Raw genomic sequence first — 24,156 nt, 5'->3', positions numbered from 1 at the left:
TTTTTTTTTTTTTAAAGATTAGAATCTTTTTTTTTTTTTAAAGATTTTTTTTTTTTTTTTTATTCATTTGACAGATAGAGATCACAAGTAAGTAGAGAGACAGGCAGAGAGAGAGGAGGAAGCAGGCTCCCCACCGAGCAGAGAGCCCGATGCGGGGCTCGATCCCAGGACCCTGGGATCACGACCTGAGCCGAAGGCAGAGGCTTTAACCCACTGAGCCACCCAGGCGCCCCCGAGAGAGAGAATCTTAAGCAGATTCCATGCCCGGTGCAGAGCCCGACATAGGGTTCATTCTCATGACCCAGTGATCATGACCTGAGCTGAAATCAGGAGTCATTTATTTGCTCAGCTGACAGAGCCACCCAGGCACCTGGGGAAGGGTTTCTACATGAGCTGAATTGGCTGAGTCCTCTCAAACGCTAGTCGGTTTGGACTGAAGTCACCTATTCTTTGCCTAATTACTAAACATTTGCCACTGTTAAATATTTCTCCCTGACTTTCAAACTGCTCTGCAAATTAAGGTCAAAATGTTCAGTAGGGATCAATGTGATGAAAACATTCAAATAGTAAATGTTGGGAAAGAGATCATTGCCATGGTGACTTCTGCTTGAGGGAAGCCTCACACCAACCAGAGTGAGTCAGCTAACCTATCACCAACTCATAGTTGTCCAGTTGCCAGGAACCTACAATCCAGCCACAGTATCTGTGCTGATGGCAGTAACCCTGTATTTGATTCATTAGTGGAAGGTTCTTATTTTGGCAAAATGAGCTTGTAAAAGTACGTAGATAGTGGCAGAGGTGGTTCGAGAGGGAAGGTGTGAATCCAGCTGTTGGAAGCTGGAAGTGTGTTTTCCCTAAGCTATGGGATGGCTTTTCTCCTTTCGAGGGGCCACGGTTTTCTGACTGTCCATCCTGTGTGTGTTCCCAGCCACACTGCTATGATGCTGAAGTGCCATTTTGCTGCCTTGTGGGGGAAAACACTTCCTGATTAGAGGCTAGATGTTGGACAAAGCCCTTACTGACAGAAACACAGATACCAGACACTCCTTCCTCCCCACGATTAAATACTTGTGGGCCTTGTTCTTTTTTAATTGTTTCACACAGCGATCTTTTGGTAGCAGAAATCACCCTAATGTGGTTTTCTGGCATTAATCCTAAACCTTCTTTCCATATTGTTTTTATCATGAGACAGAAAACATTTTCACAGGCATTCTGAAAATTATCTTAGTCAATGTTTTTCCCTTCAGTGTAGTTACTTTGGAAGATGAAATATTTATTCCAATGATATGGTCATTGCCCAGAATGTTTTAGAACTCCTCTTTCAATGCCATTAACTTGCTTCTCTTGTATTCTCAAGTAAGTGTCATTGAACTCCTTAGGAATCTATGGATAGATATGAATGTGTTTTTGCTATATTCTACATATGACGCTGATACAGTCACCTCATCTTTTACTTCTAAACAGTGAAAGATCTGAACATTTAATGAGCACTTCTGTTTTCGTGTCAATGTCCAAATTTGCACTTGGTTAACTGTGGAGCACCTCACTTGACTTTAATTTTAGAAACTGCCAGTCCAGCCTCTCAAAAGTGATATTTGCTCTTAGATGTTAGAAATGCTATTATCTGGGGGTGCCTAGGTGGCTCAGTCATTGGTCATCTGCCTGCAGCTCAGGTCATGATCCCAGAGTCCTGGGATCGAGCCCCACGTCTGGCTCACTGCTCTGTGGGAAGCCTGGTTCTTCCTCTCCCACTCTCCCTGCTTGTGTTCCCTCTCTCGCTGTATTGCTCTCTGTCAAATAAATAAATAAAATCTTAAAAAAAAAAAAAATGCTATTATCTACATTTAGTGGAATTTTAGGTTTCATTGCCTAAAACCTGAAGCATAAGTAGAATGGATTTTTTTTCTTATCATCTGCAGGAGATGTTTGATGTTATACTGGATGAAAATCAGTTGGAGGACGCGTGCGAACATCTGGGAGAGTACCTTGAAGCTTACTGGCGTGCTACCCACACTACCAGTAGCACCCCCATGACCCCTCTGCTTGGAAGGAATTTGGGCTCAACTGCGCTCTCACCATATCCCACAGCAATTTCCGGGTTACAGGTATTGTCACTTTCCACCCATGCTTTTTTATAGCCTTAGGTTGAAGATTCTACAGGGAACCTGATTGGGATGAAGACTGGATAATCGTTAATGTAAAGAGGGAAACATGGGTGGGCATTATATATATATATAAAAAAAAATCTAAAATATTACCTCACCATGGTCTACCCTAGGCCGAGTTACCCACAGTGACCCTTTCCATAGAACTTTGCTCTCTGTTAATGTACATTAACTTTTACTCAGACAAATTAATCCCTCCTGTGTCTAAACTCTGCCAGGACACTCACTCCTACACAGTGCAACTGTCCATTACTTCTCCAGGTCACTTCTTAAAGATTATACATTGGTGGCAGGGTAAGGCACCATGGCAAGCTAAGTCAAGTGTTTTGGAACAGATGGGCCTTTTGACTGCCCTTAATTAGTCCTGCCCTCCCAGACTGCCAGGCCTGTCCCCTAGCTTGCTCAGTACAGAACGTGGACACGAGCAGAGCCACTCTGTTCAGAAACGGTGACAGATCCCTGAGTTTTCTTGGGGGTATGTGGGCGTCCATCTTGGCCAGTGGCGATGGCAGGTGTCCTTTAGGAAAGTTGGGGATAAGTGCAGGAGAAGGAGGTTTTTTCTTCTGCTCTTCTAGTGCTGCACTCAGGGCTGGGCGTGAGGAGCTAGAGACAGTATGACACAAAGGGACTTTTGCCTTCCTACATCATTTGTTATTTATCATTTATCAAGCACCTGCGGGAATGTAGCCTAACCCATAGCTGGCTAAGGAACTTATAGTCTGTTGAGCCGTCTTGTATCGTGACTAGTTTTATATTCATGGGCTATAATGATAATCATAACTGGAGATCACATAGACTTAACTCTGAGAGAAAGGGCACTTTCTAAAATGCTATTCTAAACCATATTACTTTGCTGCAAAATTTCATCTTTGTAAGCAAAAACCTGCTCTACAAATGAATAGGTTTTGAGGCTGGAAATGAACAGGGGAAATGTGCTCGTGTAATATGTGTAATACGTGGGACTGTCTCCTGCATGGTTTCACTGCCTCTGTGCTAATCCAAGTGTAGACATCTCCACTGACTAGTTTATACTCGGTGGGATGAGAAATGGATGCACAAAGCAATATGCTTCTGTAGTGTAGGTTAAGCAAAATGTGCTTTGTTTATGGACAGAACACTCCGGATTCATCACCTCTAAGACATCCACCTGCAGTGGTTCTCCCAGCTTCACTTGAATTAACATGATACTCTTTGTCCTGGACCCTATCTCTCTTAGTGACCATGGGTATTTAATTGCTAGACTCTGGCTGGGGTTAAAGGCACAGGCTATGCCTGCTGAATGATTTTCCCGCTGTGTGAAGGTGTCACTTAGAGGAACTGGATCTGGTCCTTGGTCTCATCAGGATCCTGTTTCTTTTTTATTTTTTAAAAAAAATTTTTATTTATTTATTTGAGAGAGAGCGTGAGAGGGGAGAAGCAGACTCCCCGTGGAGCTGGGAGCCCGATGTGGGACTCGATCCCAGGACTCCAAGATCATGACCTGAGCCAAAGTCAGTTGCTTAACCACCTGAGCCACCCAGGTACCTGGGATCCTAATCCTTAACTGAGGTGACCTAAGTAGAGAGACACAGCTATGATACATGCTTTCCCGTGATTTAAAGAAAAATGTTGAGTAACAGTTTCTGAGCCATCAAATAAGTGTTTGACAGGATCAATTTCAGTTAATGATATTAAAAGAATTTAGTTTATATCTGAAGGTAATTTTTGTGGGACATTTCAGTTGAGGGAGCAAGAATTGTAAATATCGGTTAGCCAGCTTTAGAATTATTGTATACTCCTTTGGAAAAAATATTGCTGAGAGCCTTAACATTTATGTATGATGAAGAAACAAACACATTAGTTTATGGACAGCACAAATCCTAATTTCATGAATTTTTTTTTAAAGGTATGAGGAACATTCAGCTAGATAAAGGTGAAGTGTGTGACTTCAGGAGGAGAAGGATTTTATCAGTTCAAGAGAAATAAAATAGCAAATGCTATTCTGAACTTTAACTTATTTCCCAATAGTAAAGTGATCCTCATTTTTGCAGTAGAAGTGGAGTTATTAGGTCTTCCTAGATGCATTAAGTTCCATTCAGCAGTTAACTGTCAATTGTCTGTTTTTAATAGGAAGCATAATCAGATAGCATTATGTAATTAAATTCATAAACTATTTGCATTTTAGTATCTTTGCATGTTGTGCCCCAAATAAAACAGACCAGATCTTTTGAGTAGATCATTTGTGCATCAAAATGTTTTATTAAATCAGTTAGCATTTTGTTGTGCAGACCCTACTGCTGTACATACATTTACATATTCTAGATGAATGAAACGGACATTATGTAATCAATGAACTATCTGCTATTTTTAGAGTCAGCGTATGAGGCACAGCAACCACTCCACGGAGAACTCTCCAATTGAAAGACGAAGTCTAATGACTGCTGATGAAAATTATCACAATGAAAGGGCTCGGAAGAGTAGGAACCGCTTGTCTTCCAGTTCCCAGCATAGCCGAGATCATTACCCTCTTGTGGAAGAAGATTATCCTGACTCATACCAGGACACTTACAAACCCCATAGGAACCGAGGATCACCTGGGGGATATAGCCATGACTCCCGACATAGGCTTTGAGTCTGCAGAAGCAAACAAAAAATTCATCTGTTGACAATTTGCCATAGCACTGCTAGGATAAACCAATCATCTTAACTTGGCAAGTACAGCACAGTATTTACTGTGCTTATGGGCTGTTGTCATTTGATGCTAAGTAAGGGGCAAAAAAAAAAGTACATGATGCCCTTAAGTCTAGATGGTTATTAGATGCCCAGTCATATAGATATTTTTAAGCTCAGCATTTACATAACAGTACCTTATGTTTTCTTCATTAGATTTAGACACATCGATTTGTAATTTTAGGGTACTTACCAAGGCACATATAAAATAATTTCCCATGCTGGAAATTCCAAATGACCAGTTCCAGTTGGAACCAATTTATAAACCAATTCCTGTTGGAATTTGGGCAAATCGACTAGAAAGTCTACTTGAGCATGTTGCAGTCAATTTAAAAATTTGAAAAAAAAAAAAAAGCCACAAAAAACCCAAAAACCTAATTAATAAGAAAATCAAAATACCAAAAGAAGCCAACACCAAGTATGGTATTTATTTGCTGGAAGCTAAATTTACACATAAAGTTGGAATGTATAAACATTTTAACATATGTTAATGTTGACAAAATGGCTTTTCAAACTTACCAGAAGTATTGATAGTGCCAAAAAAAAAAAGCCCACCTCAAATTAATGCAGAAATTTTACACTCTCCTCAGATTTTAATATTTTTGTTTCTTTCCTGGCACAGCTATTGTATTCAAAGTGTTTTGCCTTTTGTTTAGTCACCACTGTTAGCTTGTTTGAAGTTGGCAGAAAAAAAACTCAAAATTTCTTTAGCAGTGAGAGAGAATAATATAGAGAAACCCAATCATAGCTGGTAATGGGAAACAGAAAACCGGGTGTTGTTTCCCCTTTCCTCGCTCTGAGCACAACTATATACATCCAGGAATCTGGAGTCAGACAGTAAGGATGGGCGCAGATCCTCCCGAGTGCGAAGCTAAACATCTCCAGATGGGAATTCATCTTTCCAACTTCCCACAAACATGGGCCGGTATTTCCTGCCAGCACAATTGCTTATCTTTCCATTGCTTCATTCAGTCTCTGTCTTTGAATATGTGAATGTTCTAGCCCTTCCCCAAATTCTTTATAGTCATGCTAAGAACTTTTGTTTTACATGGAAACACTCAATTTTGATATTGAAAGCTGCGTTTATGCAAAATGATGAGACGAAAAATGTGAAAACAAATGATGAATTTAAAAGCTTGCAATAAAAAATAAACTCAATAGATTCAGAGTATATTTGTTCACTAAAATTACAGCATTTTTATTGTCAAGTATTATAAAGAATTTGGAGATTGAGCTGCCTTATTTCTAATGAACACTCCTCTTCACCTGTTGAGTCTTGACAGTTTTTCCAGTGGCTAAAATTACAGAATTGGTGACCTTCTATCTTATATTATCAAGGAAGCCTTAGATTCACTATGATCCAAGGAATTATTGAAATTGACCCTTTTATACAATACACAAATATCTTTCAGGAAAGACTCTTGTTTCTAAAAGTCCACAATGCGTGCATTTTTCTAAAGCCCCAGTAGGACAAGGCATAAAAATCCCTTTCTATCGGTACATGTCATGAAGCCTATATTTGGAAAATAATAATAATTGATTTCTGTTACCTTTTTTTCCTACCACGCCTTTCACTATTTAGGCTTTCAAAACATACACCCGTTAAATAATTTTCCTGACCATGAAAATAAATTCCATATTCTTGATCAGTTATACATATTTTGAACCCCATCATGACCTCCCACGTTCCCTCCCCTCCTGTTCCCTGTGCATACTCCATTTTGAACCTGTTTAGCTATGACGAGGATGCCTATAATTATGTAAGTTATCTCACATATTTGATACAATTGAATATAGGGGCTCAGTAAATTCTAAAAGTTAACATGTGATATTGGCTTGCGAGTTTCTTTTGTCATCTAGTGAAGCTTACAGAACTTTCAGTTAAGACATTTAAAAGAGCTGTATCCATTAGACACTTTACTAAGCATTTAACCTGCCATTACTGAATACTTTGTTAGAGCACAGAAGAGCATTTTCCAGCAAACGAAAATATATTTATTACATGTACAGCACATATTTGCATGAGAAAGAGAACACTAGCCAAAACATTTTTCTATATGCTTTACTGGTTTCTTGTTTGTGCGCATTAAAGTATTTAATTGCAAAGAGTGCACCAAGGTGATAAATTTAGACTAGACAGCTGTTCAGCTTTTTCTGTAGTAGCATTAGCAATCTGGTCACTTAACTACTTTAAGATATTTACACTTTATGGCAGGTAGCTGCAACAGCATTTACATATATTTCCTAGTCAGCGAGATTACCATATTCTTTCAATTTTTAAAAATCACTTGTTTTTAAAGCCTCTCAAAGCCTTGTTTCTAAGTCTTCCGTGTCATGCTGATGAAGAGAGAGGTCCATTCAATATCTGTGCACAAAACCAATTGTCATTTACCATCAAGTGTCTGTACCTGTTTTGCTTTGCATTCTTATTCAAAAGCTAACAGTCTTGGAAAGGGTATAATGTATATTTTCTTGATGGATATATTTAAAATTTTACTTTGATTTGGCATATTCTTTTCCATTCCTTTTGTAATAAGTTTATCTTCTCCAAGTAAATAAGAGATATACATTTTCCTTTTTTTTAAGTGTTAGAGTTTACTGTGTAAATGATACTAAAAATACAGGTATATACTAAATGAAAGTTTTATTTTTGCCAAGCATATCAAGCAACTTTGAAAAAAATACGTATTCCACAAAATACTTTGTTTTTAACTGATTTTATTTCAAAATAGCAAATGATAAGTGGGAGAAACAAGTCTTACAATGTTTTGAGGCTGTTTTACCTTGTATAAATCACACATTCTGTAACTTCAGTATATGTAATATGAGAATATGTAAATTACATATTCTGTAATTTCAGTCTGCGACCATGTAACACTGTAGACTCACATTGACAATGTGAAATGTAGTTCTGAGAAAAAAGAGAATACAATTTGTCAGTCCTGATGTTAATTCTCAAGGCTATAACGTGACTCCAGTATTATAATCAACAATGTTATCTTGTTTACTCCAATATTTAAAGCAACACTTGGAAATGTTTATAAATGACTGATGGTTCTCTCTTATATTTATACAGTTCTATCGGAAAGCAAATTGAAATTAACAATTTGGACTGATAGTCTTTCCTAATAAGAGAGTCTTAATTATGTGACAATATGTCATTGCACTTAGTCCTTAATGAAATGAATTTTTTAAACATAAGACAAATTATAAGAAAAGTATTTGTTCCCTTTGAATAATTTGTTAATTACTTTAATTATTATTGTTGTTGTTTGCAAAATGTATTTTTGGAATGTTAACCTCTTTTCATACCTGCATACTTGAACTTGTCTTTTGTGTGGGGGCCTTAAAATTCATAATAGGAAGCTAGGGCACTGAAAGGGAGGGAGAGAAGGAAATTATGCCAAAAGATAGTTTGCAAATTTAAACCCTGAATGAACATATCATAAAATGTTGTTGAGACCCAGGATGTCAGTCAAGAATGTTTCTAGGTAACCTTAGTTTGCATGCCAATGTATTTTTTTAGTTATACAATTTTATTTTGGTATTTGCTAAAAAATAAAAATGATGTAATGCCATTGTAGGAATTGCCCTATATATTAATATTTATACTACCTCTTCTCTAGAGAAGACAATCTGTCTTTAAAGAGAAAAACACTTTTCAATAAGTAGTGATCAAATTTATTACTCTTACTGCTAACCTAGCTGCAAAACTAAATGCATAAATTCTTAAAATATACTTTCCCTTTAAATTTTAGACTGTTTCCAAAATACTCTTGTCACCCTTCATTTCTTCCATGTTAGTGAAGTTTTCTTTGAATTGGTTCACAGTTTATCAGGACACAAGGTTAATTTAAGAAAACAGTCATCATAGGGAACGAAACAAATTGCAAGGGAGTTGCCTTTGTATGCAATTTGTTATATTACCTAGCTCTAAGCCTAAAGAGTAGATCCAGAAACTTGATATTTCAGTGCAGCTGGTTTGAAAATTCAAATTTTATTGATCCTTAATGTCTCCTGTGGACAGTTAGCCATTTCCTACATAAGCATATGTATTATCTTGGACTCCCATGTCACTGAAGCAAACTTCATATAAATGTTCTAAATAAATGGGAATGTACCCCTTATTTCTTTTATATTTCTGCCTTTGTGTTTCATGACAATGTTGCATGTTGTTTTCCTTTTAATTATATAAAATTCATCTTTGAATGAATGAAAACATTATAGCAAATTATGTAATAAAATTTGTTTTCTTAGTTCCTCATATCTTTAAATATTGTTAATACTCTGTTACTAAGTGTCCAAAGGGCAGAGAACAGGCCACCTCTTTTACATAATTATGATCAAACCAGTCAATACAATACTTGTCCTCAGACAACAAGGATAACTTTTTTGTTGTTAACTTAAACAGTCGAGTTAGTCAAATAGTAGAACTGGTTTATATGGGCAGAGAGCTACAGCAAAAATTACTTCTTAAAGTTTTCTTCTTTAATTAAAATGAACTTTCTCAAATTAAATACATCCTCTTATAGCAACTCTTTTTATCTACTTGTGGATGGTTTAATCCCAAATGCTTCCTGTAATTGAGGGACAGTATGAGAAGACTAGAAAATATCTCATCAGATAAGCTTGAACAAGGGCTGTAACTCCCACTTACCCTAAGAAACTTACAAATAAGAGTGAATAGCAAGAGTGTTGGAGAGTCATAGATACATATGAAACTTTCCTTTGTTCCTTTTGAAGTATGTAAAATGTTTGCAGAAAGATGGTAGAAAATGTTACTAATGAATTTAGAGTGGTCTGGGGAGTATACTGATGCATCCTCTTTGAAAATTATAAGGAGTTAAAAGGAGAACTATGTAAGAACCCAAAGTGGCTGGCCTCTAGCTTTTCAACACTCTGTAAGTGTTCTTGGTTGTGTTTTGAACACTCAAATTTCTCAACAAATGGCTGTGTCTTTATTTATGTATTGCCCTACTTGCATGCCATTTTCACACACTTTTACCTGAAGTCGGTGTGAATTCTGTATGCATAAGGGATGTATCAAAGAAGCAGGATCATTAATGCTATATTGTTGTATACTATTTTTCATATGCCTTACGATATTTTCTGGGACGTTATTAAAATGAAAGCATTTTATTGCCAAAATAAATCTGTGTTGTTACTTCTTATCTGCATTAGCAGTAGAAAAATAAATAATGTAGCAAAACATCTATTGTATAGTACAAAATGATAAAAGATATATATTTTGCCAATAATATGAAAATAGATTGAGGAGAAAGAAGCACATTTGTTATAGCACAAACTTACAACAAAATCCACTGTTAAATTTGGCAGTCGTATTTTTTAAAAGTATATAGATTTAATTCTAAGTTTTATCAGATTTATTTCATCTACCATCTTTTTAACTTGCTGCTTGATACTTTTCCAGCAATTTACTTCATAGCCTTGCAATCTGTTGATGTAATTTATTTTACTTTATTCCCTTGCATAAAACTTATTAAATGTTATTTTGTGATAAGACTCATACTATATTTACTGTTCTTATTTCTGCTCCTTCAGTAACAACTACAAAAACTAATGGTACATGAGCTCATACGGCTCCTCTAAATTTTGGACATGTTTGAAATGCTTTATATTTTTCACAGCCTAAAGTCAGAATGATAAATAAAGATGTCCCAACAACAACATAAAAGTAAAGTATTTAGGGATTCTTTCATTTGTTTTGTACTGAATACTATTTTGAAACATAAGTTAAAGCTATTAGCTATTTTTTTTTTTGAAGGGGTGGCGGGAGGGAAAACCGTAACTTTATTAATACTAAAAATAAATAAGGCAAGCTGATGTGCAAGGATTTTTACCAGTTATTCTGAGGGCTGTTGATATCCCAAGCTATTGCTATATCTCCAGGCACAAAGTGGAAAAAAAACATTGCCTTTGTCAAATAATTTTTTCCTTTCTTTAAATTTTAGTTGTTTATTTTAATAATTTACACCCTTTCATTTTTCTTATATAGGTAAATGTGTAGCATTCTACAAGGCATGCTGGGTAAAATATACTATGCAAATGTGTACAGTGCTGCATGTTTTGTTCTCCCTCTGCTTTAGTGGCTTTAAAGAAAAAAAGTGTTGTTATTTTTGTGAACAAAAACATTTAACAAAGAAAATGCAGAGTGCATGCATAGAGTATCCTAATTTCTATGGATTTGTTTTATGGAATTTAAATGTGTACAAACCAACTGCATTAATTTTTTCTTTTATATAATAAATGAGAAAATACCGAAACCAGCGTTATACTCTGCTTTATATTATTCTAGAGATACTTACATTATTTTAGAGGTATGTTCCTATACCTGTGCAGGGAAAAAAAGTCTAAACATTTGCTCTCACAGCCCAGACTCAATTTAGTGATGATTTCCTGAATACTCTGCTAGGTACTATGGATTGTTGCAAAAGAGTATCATATCAGGAAGAGTGTGTAAATTAAAGACACACACCCAAAATAGAATATATTAAGATATATGTGCAAATAGGATCGAATACAATATAGAAAAATAAGCTAGATAAACTAGAAATCCCTAAATGATGAATGTAGGAGTTATCAGACGTTCCCAAAGGTATCCTGTACCCATAAGCATTCCATGGATGGCATATAACTTATGACTTGGTATTTCATGTGCTCAGTGTCAGGTGACCATGCTATCACTTGATTGACATTTGACTTTTTTCTCACTGCAGTGCACAAGAAGTTCAAAAGAAACGTGTACTGTGTTGATTATTATCATTGAATTAACGTTATGCGGTGACTATCGCAGCCAAGTTATTTCACAAATATTATCTCATTTAATCCATCTGGCCATCCTGGAAGATAGGGCAGAGATTATTAGACCCAACTACAAATGAGGAAACCAAAGATCGTTGTAACTTTTATCTGCAAAGCACTCTTACCTAAAAATACATATATCAAATGCTTTTAAGCTGGCATATGAAACAATGCTAGGAATACAGTAAATGTTGACTGAATGAATGGTACTTTTGTTATTGGAGAAATATTATATAGGGCTGTCCTATCAAGGCATTTCAACCCACAATCTGAAACTCCCAAATGGAAGAATTGCCGCTCACTGCAAGGGACTCCTTCAGCCTGGCCATATGCCTGAAGCCACCTCTCTGGTCATCAACACACCTCTTCTACTAGGATGGGTTGTGGAGAAACATCTTGTTATCCTGTCCTATAACACGCAGAGTAGTATAGCGGTTAGACTGTAGGCTGTAGCTCTTGCCACTGTTCAAAGCCTAGAGCGGGCAGTAACCAGCTTTTTGCTTGGGGCAATCACTTAATTTGCCTGAACTTCAATCTGTTTTTGTAGAGCAATTTTCCTTGTGGTTACAGGTCACATTCTCTTGTTTCTTTGTATGTCCAGTAATTTTGTTATTGGATTCGCTATATTGTAAATTTTCCATTGTGGATGACTTGATCTCTAAAGAATGCTGGACTGATTTTGACAGGCAGTTGTAGATGAGTTTGAGCCTCTCACGATTTGTTTTGAAGCTCCTTTAGGACTGGTCTAGAGTAGGACTTTTTTCTTAGTCCCCTTCTAAGGTCTCTGGGCTAAAAACTGAATGTCCCATTTCTGTAGTGCGTACTCTTCACTCTGACTGAAGGGAACTCCAAATGATTCCTGGTCCTTAGTGAGCTCTAGGAATTATGATGTTTCACAGCTCCCTGGTATTTATTTTTTTCTTAGAAATTGCCATTGGCCAGCCTCATGAGGTTTCTGGACAGGTACAGGTTGATATGCAGCCAAAGAGTCAATGGCTCAAATCAAGTGGGTTTCTGGAGCTCTTCTCTGTAGAGCTCCCTCCTCTCAGCTGCTCTGCTTCACAAATTCTAGCTACCTTGATCACTTCCAGCACTGATTCAACTCAAGGAGACTGCCATGCTTGACTCAATTTGAGTCCCCCCCTCTGTCCCTGGCTAGGAATTGCCTCCAGGCAGAAAATCCAGGTAATGGCTAGACTCATCTCATGTGTGTCTCTTATCAGGGATCACAATCCTGTGCTCCGTGTTGTCCAATATCTGAGAACAGTTGGTTTCTATATTTTATCCAGTTTCTTATTAGTGATAGGAGGGCAAGTCTAGACCATCTACTCTTGTACCTCGAAGCAGAAGTCTCTCTCTTTTTTTTAAAGATTTTATTTATTTATTTGACAGAGATCACAAGTAGGCTGAGAGGCAGGCAGAGAGAGAGAGAGGAGGAAGCAGGCTCCCTGCTGAGCAGAGAGCCCGATGTGGGGCTCCATCCCAGGACCCTGGGATCATGACCTGAGCCGAAGGCAGAGGCTTTAACCCACTGAGCCACCCAGGCGCCCCTCTTTAATGACATTTTGCACACTACTATAATCATGGATAAATTAGTCTTTAAAAAAATTTTTTATAAGTAGTTTATTTTCACAAATAGCTTTGTACCACTCAACAAACATTCCAATTATTTCCATAGTAGTGCCATATTTGTATTCCATACATAGATTCTATACTTGGACAATATTGCATTAGGCAAATTCCCCTTTTATTCTTTTACCTTTTTTTGAGAGACACTTAGAAAATAATCTGGGAGACCAAGCCCTAACTTTGCAAGTTAATATGGACATGACAACCATTTAATAAGTGGACAGAGATATGTGGGGAGTTTGCAAAATGTTTTAGAGCTGCTAAAATCACCACCTGCAGTGTGCAAGAATGGAAATATTAAAGAGTTGATGTAAATTAGTTATGCAAACAATACCTTTGCTCTTCTAAAAGCCTAGAGAGTACTTTATTATGTAAATATAAACATAACATAAAATAGATTAATATAGTAATTTTCTTTCCCTTTATATGACCCCTCTAACTCTGGCTTTTCAACTGTAAGCCCCCCAAAAATCAAAGGACTTTTTCTTGCACAGTTGTTCAAAAAGAGACACGTTTTAGTCATCAATATTGCCCTTTGCTTTACAGGTACAAATTTTCTAGCTCAGTTAAGAAGAACTATAGACTCTCAGGGCCTTACTTGTATTTTCCTATATATCGAGATAAGATACTTTATGGCTAGTAGATGTGGGGTGAAAAGATGTCAGCTTTTGAGGTCAGAGTGTTAGAACAATCCAAAATGCCTTTTACAGCTTCTCCGCTTCTTTCTCTACCTTTTTAACCAAGATTTAGGAGACCAGAAGGGATGGAGCCGTTCAGATTTCTTTGTGAAAGTGAAGTAAACACCTTAGTCTTCCCCCCACCCACCTTTTGCCTTTAACAAGACTAGAGACTAATTATCAGATTATCAGATGACGTTGTCATCGGATGACCTAGAATCAAAGCAAGACCTTAGAGACAAACCCACTGCTTCTCCATTTGCGAAAATAGAAGCCTAGCCAAAAAGCACCACATGGAAGGAGAACTCTGGTATCACGGAACCTAACGATTCACTGTTCTAGTTTTCAACTAGATATCCCATAGCAGAAGGTTGATTAAATACACCGTGACACTTGCCTAGCATGGGACCTAGAGATTCTAGGTGTACAGGCAAGAAGACTGGAAGGGCAAAGAGAGTATTTGACCAGGTGTTTAACCAGTTTGGAATAATGGAAATTGCAGCTGGAAAGGCTAGTTGGGGCCGTATTCTGGAGAAAAAAGATTTTCTTTTTTTAAAACCTTTTTTTAAAATATATATTTTTATTTATTTATTTGACAGAGATCACAAGCAGGCAGAGAGAGAGGAGGAAGCAGGCTCCCCGCTGAGCAGAGAGCCCGACGCGGGGCCCGATCCCAGGATTCCGGGATCGTGACCCGAGCCGAAGGCAGAGGCTTGACCCACTGAGCCACCCAGGTGCCCCGAAAAAAGATTTTCTAAGGTATTTGGACTCTTCTGCTCAAACAGTTTTAGTGTTTTTTAATATAGGAGGACTTGATCAAAATCGTGGTTAGGGGCAAGATGGACTTGAAAGTAGAGGGAGATGGGAAAGGGAAGAACCCTGAGGTAGAGAGACTTCCGTAAGGCGACTGCTCTAAGTGGTAGCGTAGAGAACGCCACTGGCTTCAGCTGAGGTCCGGCACAGGCGGTTGGAGACACGTGAAGCTTCCCTCATAGAACCCCACCCCTTGCAGGGCAAGAAGTGGAACTTCTGGTGTAGTGCGTAGGAAAGACCGTGGATGGGCATTAGGCACTCAACGTATTTACATTATGGCTCTGCCGAGGAAATGCCGGGGAAAAGCTGGCGAGGACGTTAAAACAAGCAGGCAAGAGGGATCTGTCATTACCGCAGGCCGAACTACCTCGATCCCCGCGCTCACTCCCGCAGCCTACAGGTCGCCTCGGTACACAAATACAAGAGACCTAAGCGGGCGCCGTTCCCCAGGCTCCGCCCCTCTGGGCGCGCGCCTGCGCCCTCGCGTCCCAGCCGTCTCGCCTCTCTCCTCCCCCGCCCGCGTGGTCGCCGCCGCCGCAGCCATCCGAGAGGAGCTGGGGGAGGACGGTGGCCCGCGAGGCTCGTCGCAGACAACGCGGCGGCGATGTCCGCGAGCCAGGCGAGTGCCGCGGCGGCAGCGGCGGGGCCTCGCACGCGGCAGGGCGGCCTGGGCTTCGGCCTCCCTCCGGTTCCCAGGAAGCGAACTGGCGGCCAGCGCGGGAGCAGCAGCAGTAGCAGAGGCGGAGGCTCCGGCGCGTCTGTTGCCTCCCCTTCAGCCTGAGCCGGGGGAGGCCAGGCGGCCCGGGTGGCTGGAGGGGGGTCCGCTGCCCAAGAATGGGAATTCTCTTCACCAGGATATGGAGACTCTTCAATCACCAGGGTGAGAGGCGCGGGCCGAGGGCGTACGGGTGGGGGAGAGGGTCAGCCCTGGCTGGCGGGGTGTGTTTGGTGGGGGCGGGAGGGTCTCCGAATACTTCCGGATTGTGGGCGGTGCGGTCGCGCCCGGGGTCCGCGGAGGGTCCGGGCAGCGTGGATGCGGGCCCTGGGTCTGTTCAGTTCCCACTCCCGAGTTCGGGAGTGGTTTTTGTTTGTTTTGTTTTGTTTTTATCTTAAGGGCTCTTCTTGAAAAATCCATTCTGCAAATGCACCCATTGCTCCGATTTCGATTGGAGTGGAAAAGGTTTCTTGCCCCATGTCGGACGTCCCTGAGTGGAACGGCCTGTCCTGTCCTGTAGCTCTCTGTCCTCCAGCAGTTGGGCTTGGAAACCACGGAGAAATGCTGGCTCTCGGGTGAAGGTTATAGGTCATGGCCCGAGCCGCAACACTGAGCGACGGAGGGTTGCAGAATGCGGAAAACATGAGGAATCGCTCTTGTCGAATACACCTCAGTTTACGAGCCCTCCCTTTACCTCCATTCCCCCCTCTGCCCCCGCCACCCCGCTTTGGGGAGACTAATGCATCCTGATTGGTGATGGACCGCGCTCCTTTTTGCATGTTTATATTTGTGTGTAAGGTTAAGCTTAAGATTATATTTGTGTTGATTATTTAAGTAGAGGCTCTTTGGGGGGGCTGGATTAAAAATGTTGAAGTGTTAAACCGGAACCATTTGGAAACTTTCCATATGAAATATTTGTTAATATAGGTAACTAGCAAGTCACCTATATTATATAGGGATGTTTAAGTTCATCAGAACTCAAACACTGCCTCAAAATGCCTATCAGGTTTATTAGAATTTGTTACAAAATGAGTGTCTAGAACTGAGGAAAGAGGATAGAACTTTAACAGAAGACTCCATAGTCATTGAGATACAGTATAGTTAGTCATGTCCATTTGTTTCTTTTCTAGTCAAGTTGGGTGATTCATCATTTTTGCTGTGAGTAACTTAGTTTGCTTTTCTCTCAGGTAAGCAGGTATTGGTGTCACATCCTAAAGTTTTCCAATAAAGACTTAAATGAGTGGTGGCATCTGTTATGTACAAGATATCCTCACTTCTCCTTCATGATCCAGCTGTTCCTATAAGGTGATGGGAGAGGAGCTGAACTAAACTTGTGTATGATTTAAAAAAAAAAAAAAGGTAGTAGATCACATGATACTCCGTGGAAGAGCAGTATTTCAAATGATTTTTCTGATATGGGGATTTTTCATAGAGAAAACCAGTTTTAAATGGCACTGTCTCTGGCTAGCTTTTTTTGTTGGAAGAGGGGAAGTGAACTCCAGTTGTTTATTTGGGTCTAGATGTTCTCAATGTAGGACACCAGGGATCTTGACTCAGTGACTGTGGAGCCTCAAATCTTGAAAAGGTAATCTCTAGGTCTCAAGAATGAAAACCTAACATGGCTGTGAAATTGGTGGTGTGAATAGTAGATAGGATCTATTCTAGTTTTAAGCTCCATAATCTTTGTATTATTTTTAGCAAAGCTAGTATTTCAGTCTATCAAATTTATGAAATTTATATCGCCTGTCAATTGAACTCTAGTCCTGCAAGAAGAATGAGGTATCTCCATTTTCTGTTTCGAGTCAGTGATAAAATTATTTGTGTTTGTAACTTAAGAAGGAATTAAAGCTTTGCCAAAAGCTCCTTGTAGCTAGGTAAATAATGAGGATGTTACTGCATCGTTACTACTAAAAATTGCTAATAACAGTGTCTTGTTGCCTGTATTTTGTGGTTAATTTTGACTGGACACTTATATCAGTGTTGGGAAATAAATAGAGGAACTAATGGAGTTAAGTTTTAGAAATTTAGATGTCAAAATATTGTGAAAATGTGAATAAACTATTCTAAATGATGTGGTTGTCATCAGTAGGGTCACTTTTCAAAATATTCACTATTAAATCTAATGTCAGATACTTGGTGGTCTTTTTGTTTCTTTTAACTTGGAAATCTCATATATTTTATATATGTCATATATTTTATCTCATTTTATATATGTCATATATTTTATATATATCTCATATATTTTATATATGTCAGATGTATCTTGGATGCTTTTATTTTACCTTCAGAAGATACATAGCACAATCCTATGTCCTTTTCACATAAACTCTTGGAAGAATTTAGGGGATTGCAGAATTGGCCATACTGATGAAACTTAAACCATACCATATCTCTTTTTTCTAAAACACCTTTAGAATAATTTTAGGTTTAGTGTAGCTTGGTCAAGTGCACAGTGAAAGCTAATTTTGCATACTGCTCAAACTTGAAAAACCAGAGGTCGCCTCTAGGTAATGTTTGAATTCAGTAGATTATAAACTTTGTCCTAGATACTGTTATATGCATTATTTAAAGAAAAAAAATGTTTCAGTGTTCTTAGTAGCTATTTTTTTCCCCTCAAAAGAGGAAAATGAGGTTCTAATGATTTTTTTTCTGGACCACATGCCTGGTAAATGCCAAATTAAAACACTGAAGAAACATGTTGCAGATAATTGGTCTTATTAAAGAAGAGATTGGTGGGGCACCTGGGTAGTTGGGTTGGTTAAGTGTCTGACTCTTGATTTCAGCTCAGGTCATGATCTCAGGGTTGTGAGATGGAGCCCAGTATAGGGCTCTCTGGTGGACATGGAGCCTGCCTAAGATTGTCTCTCCTTCGGCCCCCTCCCTGAAAAAAAAAATAGATTGGTATAATTTTTTTCTTCGATTTTTTTCCCCCCTGTTGTTTCTTGGTTACTAAACTCTAAGTCTTTATTACATTAGGGCTTTGAAGAGTTGCCAGTTGTATCTTTTATTTATTCATTTATTTATAAATAACTATTTATAAATAATTTGTTATTTATAAATAATTTATATTATTTATTTTAAAGATTTTATTTATCTGATAGCGAGCACAAGTAGGCAGAGCGATGGGCAGAGGAAGAGGGAGAAGCAGGCTCCCCACTGAGCAGAGGGCCAGATGTGGGGTTCCATCCCAAGACCCTGAGATCACGACCTGAGCAGAAGGCAGATGCTTAACCAACTGAGCCACCCAGGCATCCCACCACTCATGTCTTTTAATATAGAAGGGCTTGTGATCTGTGGTTTATTAAATATTTTTGAGCACCTGTCTGTGCCAGGAATTTTTGTAGGTGGTGAGGATAAAGCAGGGAACAAAACACACAAATCCTCCTTAGCTTTATGGAGTGTTCATTCTAGTGTGGGGAGACAGAAAATAAGCCAACTTCAACTCTGTAGAAAATAATTGCTGACTTACGCACGGTTAGGGTCTAAGTGTTTTGCAGAGTTTAGTTGATTTAGTCTTTACAATAACTATATGAGAAAGATTTCTCCCCATTTTACAGAGAAGAACTTTAGATAACTTGTTTAAGGCTCTGCGGTTAAAAGAGACCTGGGGTTTTAACGAAGGTCATCTAGTGCCATAGTTAGTATTCTTTAATAACAAACAAACAAAAACTGTCTTTGTATGAAAAGGATTCACTTGAGCTAAGCTTAGGTGAACTATGAACAAGTTGTGAAATTTCCTTATTGATAGCTTGTATTATTCTTCTGACTGGTTCTTAGGAAGGGAGTAAGTTATAAATGAATGTTGATGAAGCTGTCTGTGCTGCTGGAGCCTGGGGCTGGGAAAGCCACTCTGCTGCTGCTGTTTTTTATTGTATGGAGTTCAGATATGTCAGTAGCCGAAGGGATGGACTATGACAATAAAATTTAGCTCCAGAATCATCCTTCTTGCATGCTCTGTGGATATGGAACTGGATCCCTCAAATATTTTTCTGTCGCCAGCTGGCACAATATTAAGCTTTATGAGTAGATGGCATTGGAGGGACATCGCAGGAGGAAAGAGTTTTTCTTCCTGGGCACAGTGCGCTTTCAGCAGGTTCTGCCCTGCTTTAGGAGCGTTGAACACCTTCTCTAGTGGCTGGCTCCTGCACCTCATGGTTAGCAGCTGCCAGCAGTTTCTAGCACCCGCTTCAGTTGAGTTCAGCACAGAGGCCCTCCAGTAAAATACCTCTCAATGACGTTTTCCCCAACACCCTAGAGGGAGAATCCAGCGAGATCTACAGGCAAGTCCCCACAGCTACTTCTTGCGCCATTCAGTGAGCCACAGCCAGGCCCCAACAAGGTCCGCATCTCAGTCTTGGGAGGTGGGGGGAAGCTCCATTTCAGCTGGACTCTCCTTGTATCTGTCAGTCCCATACTCTTTATTTTTATTAGCCAATCCCTCATTACTTTGATCCTCTTTAATAGTTAATTTCTGTACATTGAACTTTGCAAGTTCAGATTATTGTGTGGTTTCTCTTTCCTGATTGCATCTCGAATTTTGTCATGTCATTGCTTTTCATTCAGCAACCTCTTAGTGCGAAAGAGTTGTTTTTTTCCTGAAACTTCACTGCCGTTGTTATAAATAGCAAGTTAGTTTTCAAACTTTTTTGTTGATGATACTTTCCGATTTTGAAAATGGAATTTTTAACACAAAATGACTTGATCAAATATTTCCTTTCCAATCTTTGTATCTTCCAGATCTGATTTATTTCTTCCTACTGTATTAAGCACATGTTTTATTCCAGACTCTGCTAGGGACCGGGAGGATGATAGAGAACATGACAAATGGATTTTTTTGCTCTGTGTAAGATAAAATTAGGGTTTCATATAGTTTGGATATGAGGTGAAAATCAAGAATCAGAATGGCTCTCAATTTCTTATCTGCCTTAGTATTTGTGGTTTTTGACCTTGGTGTGATTCACAGAGATAGAAAACATCCAGGTTGACAGTGACATCTTTTCATTTAGTTTACTGACTGGTAGTTGGAGGAATATATATATTGACTTTTGGAACCTGGCAATGAATGCAACTGGTGGGCTGCCCGGGTGAGTCAAAAAGAAATGAAACAGAGAAACAAGGAACATTTTCATGACAAAACAGTAAAGTATTGATTGGGAAACTGAAGCCTAAATAAGATAATTCAGAATTCTTTCTAAGCATTGTAACAGTGGGTAGTTGTTTGGCCTTATCTGAGTATAATTTTAAGAATGCTGTGGCAAAGTCTAAAAGAAAAATAATACTAAACACTAAACCTGTAATGAATCACACGCATCAAAGAATTGGAATAGCCAAAAGTTTGGTTACATTTGCCCCTAATAACATTATCTCTTAGTATGCATTTTCTGTTTTAGGTTTTGTGGAGTATTTGTTTTGGAGTTTCTTATAATACTTTTTGGCTGCAAATTTAGGTTTTGTATAGAATTCTGTTCCATCATGGTAATGGGAGGAATAGGCTGGGGTGGCGAAGGAGCCTAAGGATTTCCAAAGGAAGTTGATACAATATTAGAAAAGTCGGAAAAATCTAACCCTGTTGTTGATAATAAACTGGCCTTTTTTTTTTTTTATTTTTTTTTTTTTTTTTTTTTTTTTTTTTTAAGATTTTGTTTATTTGACAGAGAGAGATCACAAGTAGGCAGAGAGGCAGGCAGAGAGAGAGGAAGGAAGCCAGCACCCCGCTGAACAGAGAGCCCGATGTGGGGCTGGATTCCAAGACCCTGAGATCATGACCTGAGCCGAAGGCAGCGGCTTAACCCACTGAGCCACCCAGGCGCCCCATAAACTGGCTTTTTAACATGAGGTTGGCACCTTTATCTTTGAGCCTATTACACACCTTAACTGACTGAGCCACGCAGGCTCCCCTCTTTCTTTTCTGTTAAAAATATTTTAACTATTTTTAAAAACCTTATATGTTCAGTACATTAGTTTGCATTCCTTTGATGGACTGTACAGTGTCTAGAGTTCGGTGAAACGTTTGCATGTTTATGCATTTTTGGTGACAAATGAATTTTATTGAATTTGTAAAATGATATACAAGAAAGGTTTCCAGTTTGTAGAATGGTATGACCTGCTTTATTACTTCCCCTGTCACCGTCTTTGATCCTCTTTTCTCCTGTTTTCCAGCATGCCAGACAATTCTCATCTTGTACCATCCACCATACCTTTTCTCCCCAGTGTGCTTTCTTTATTTCTAGGCACTACTGAAGAAAGACTTAGAGCTGTTTAAATCTTTATCCATCACGGGTTATGTTACCTAATTTCAGCTTACTGGTTGTCTAGTTGATTCTATACAGTGGCTGTAAAAACTCCATCCTGTCCTCAGCAGGCGACTAACTTGTGTTATGAGAAAATGGAATCCTCTGGTATGAGCCTCTTCTGCCATGTGCTTTTTTCCCTCAGTTTGTCGATATCTGTGTGTTATTGCATAGTAGTTGTGTTCACAGCAGTTTTATCTTGTTTATCCTGTTCATCTTATGGTCAGGTATGATAAAGACTCTTTCTGGGGTGCCTGGGTGACTCAGTCAGTTAAGCATCTGCCTTCTGCTCAGGTCATGATCTTACGGGGCTTGGGGCTGGAGCCCTGCATCAGGCTCCCTGCTCAGTGGGGAGTCTGCCTCTCCTCTCCCTTGGCTTCCCCTCTCCCCATGTTTACTCGAACCTGTGCACTCTCACTCTCCCTCTTCCTTTCTGTCAAATAAATAAATAAATAATCAATCTTTCTATAGTTTTTTTTTGCCGGGGGGGAGGGTCCTAGTTACCCCTTCCTTATACAAGTAATAGGAAAGTACTGTATTTGGAATCAGGAAGTAAGTCCTATCCGGGATGGCTAAACTAAGGAGACTGCTTTAAAAAACAAAACCAGGTGAGTTTTCACCTTAAAAGCTGTCATTTTAGAAGGCCGGAGAGTTTTTCTACTGTTACGTCTGCTATTACTCAAAATACATATTGAAACAGCTTTTAGAATTTCCTTAGAGACAAATCTTTAAATTGTTCTTATCATTTATGGATCATACCTCATTTATCAGCAACAAGATAGCACCTGTTTTTGCTTTTACTTTATTATGGCTGAAATAATAATCAAGTGGCTCCGGTCTCCCTTTAAAATCAAAATCATCTTCAGCAGTTAAAGGGTTCTGCCACCACTGGGAATGGTCCAAAACAGTGTACCTCAGGCTCTGAGAGCAGTCACAAAAGAAGAGTAGCAAAATATTTTGAAAAATGGTAGCATAGTTAGAATAACAGTTTAACCTCTCTAAGTGATTAAGGACTTTGTAAGAGACAGTGTGCTTTTTTGTATTTGGGGTCTCTATATGTGTTATTTGTACACACACAATTTTTTTAGTCACCCTTTATAGTTTTTTATCATAGATTCTTGTCTATATTTGTATTGTTTGGTTTTGCTCCTATTTTGTACTTTGTAGAATGGTTTAAAAAAAATTATTTATTTATTTGTTAGAGCAAGCACGAGCACAAGCAGGGGGAGTGGCAGGCAGAGAGAGGGAGAAGCGGGACCTCATCCCAGGACCCTAGGATCATGACCTGAGCCAAAGACAGTTGATTAACTGACTGAGCCACCCAGACATCCCTAGAATGGTATTTCTCACATTGGTCAGAGTAATTGTATTTTCTTCCTGAGCATTGGCAAGTCTGTCTGAATTTAGTCCTGTAGCCAATACAAAGGGGGTTACAAAATGGTATTCCTGAAACTGAAAATAGCTGACATTTTGAGAACGATATATTTTTTAAAGATTTACTTACTTGAGAGAGAGCTATGGTGAGGGGGCAGAGGGAGAGAATCTCAAACTGACTCCCCGCTGAGTGCCCCTGAAAATGATATTATTAAAAATTAGTATTCAAGTAGGAAGCTAAAAGCTTTTATCCAAGTCAGAGTTTAGGGTAGAGCATGATGTGAATTCTGCTTGATTAAAATGTTCATAGTGCTTATATTAATAGACCTGAAAAAGCGATAGGCCATCAAAAGAAGAATGCTTAACTTGGGGACATAGAAAAATACAGAGTCAAGAACTGCCATCCCTTTTGAAAACTTTTCAGATGGGCATCTGGTGGCTCCATCTCTTAAGCATCTGGCTTTTGATTTCAGCACAGGTCATGATCTCAGGGTTGTGACATCCTGATTGAGCTCTGCAGTGGGCTCTGCGCTCTGCAGTGGGCTCTGCGCTCAGCAGGGTCTCTGCTTAAGGATTCTTTCTCTCCCTCTCCCTCTGTCCCCACTCCCCTGTGTGCTTGTTTGTTGGCTCTATCTAAAATAAATAAGTAAATCCTTTTTAAAAATAGATAAATCTTAAAACTTTCCGGGTGAAAAGATGCCTTGCTTAAAAAATTCAGTAGTCTTGGGGCACCTTGGTGGCTCATTCATTGTGTCTGCCTTCAGCTCAGGTCATGATTCCAGGGTCCTGGGATCAAGCTGGGAGCCTGCTTCACCTTCTCCCTCCGCCTGCTGCTCCCCCTACTTGTGCTCTCTCTCTCTCTCTCTCTCTCTCTCTCTCTCTCTCTGTGTGTGTCAAATAAATAAATAAAATCTTAAAAAAAAAAAAAAATAAAGATTTCAGTAGTCTGGCCCTGATGCAAG

General features: G+C 39.1%; 2 protein-coding genes across 4 annotated transcripts in view; both read left to right on the top strand.

Moving 5' to 3' along the window:
• LOC111141476 (calcium voltage-gated channel auxiliary subunit beta 4) overlaps positions 1 to 5,378 on the top strand; it is a 241,283-nt gene extending 235,905 nt beyond the window's left edge. For all 3 annotated transcript variants that reach the window (XM_022494058.1, XM_022494067.1, XM_022494076.1), the window contains 2 exons: positions 1,920 to 2,105; positions 4,516 to 5,378. In XM_022494058.1, the coding sequence (XP_022349766.1) occupies positions 1,920 to 2,105; positions 4,516 to 4,776 (447 nt within the window). In that variant the 3' untranslated portion in view covers positions 4,777 to 5,378. The remainder of the gene's footprint in view (positions 1 to 1,919; positions 2,106 to 4,515) is intronic.
• A 9,968-nt stretch (positions 5,379 to 15,346) lies between these two features.
• Positions 15,347 to 24,156, top strand: part of LOC111161526 (ADP ribosylation factor like GTPase 5A) — a 25,669-nt gene continuing 16,859 nt past the window's right edge. The window contains exon 1 of the mRNA XM_022525290.1: positions 15,347 to 15,695. Within this exon, the coding sequence (XP_022380998.1) occupies positions 15,650 to 15,695 (46 nt within the window). The 5' untranslated portion in view covers positions 15,347 to 15,649. The remainder of the gene's footprint in view (positions 15,696 to 24,156) is intronic.

The sequence above is a fragment of the Enhydra lutris genome, unplaced genomic scaffold, assembly GCF_002288905.1.
Source record: "Enhydra lutris kenyoni isolate GAN:26980312 unplaced genomic scaffold, ASM228890v2 scaffoldscaffold1, whole genome shotgun sequence".
Taxonomy (NCBI): Eukaryota; Metazoa; Chordata; class Mammalia; order Carnivora; family Mustelidae; genus Enhydra; species Enhydra lutris.
This window is presented reverse-complemented; position numbering and strand designations above follow the sequence as displayed.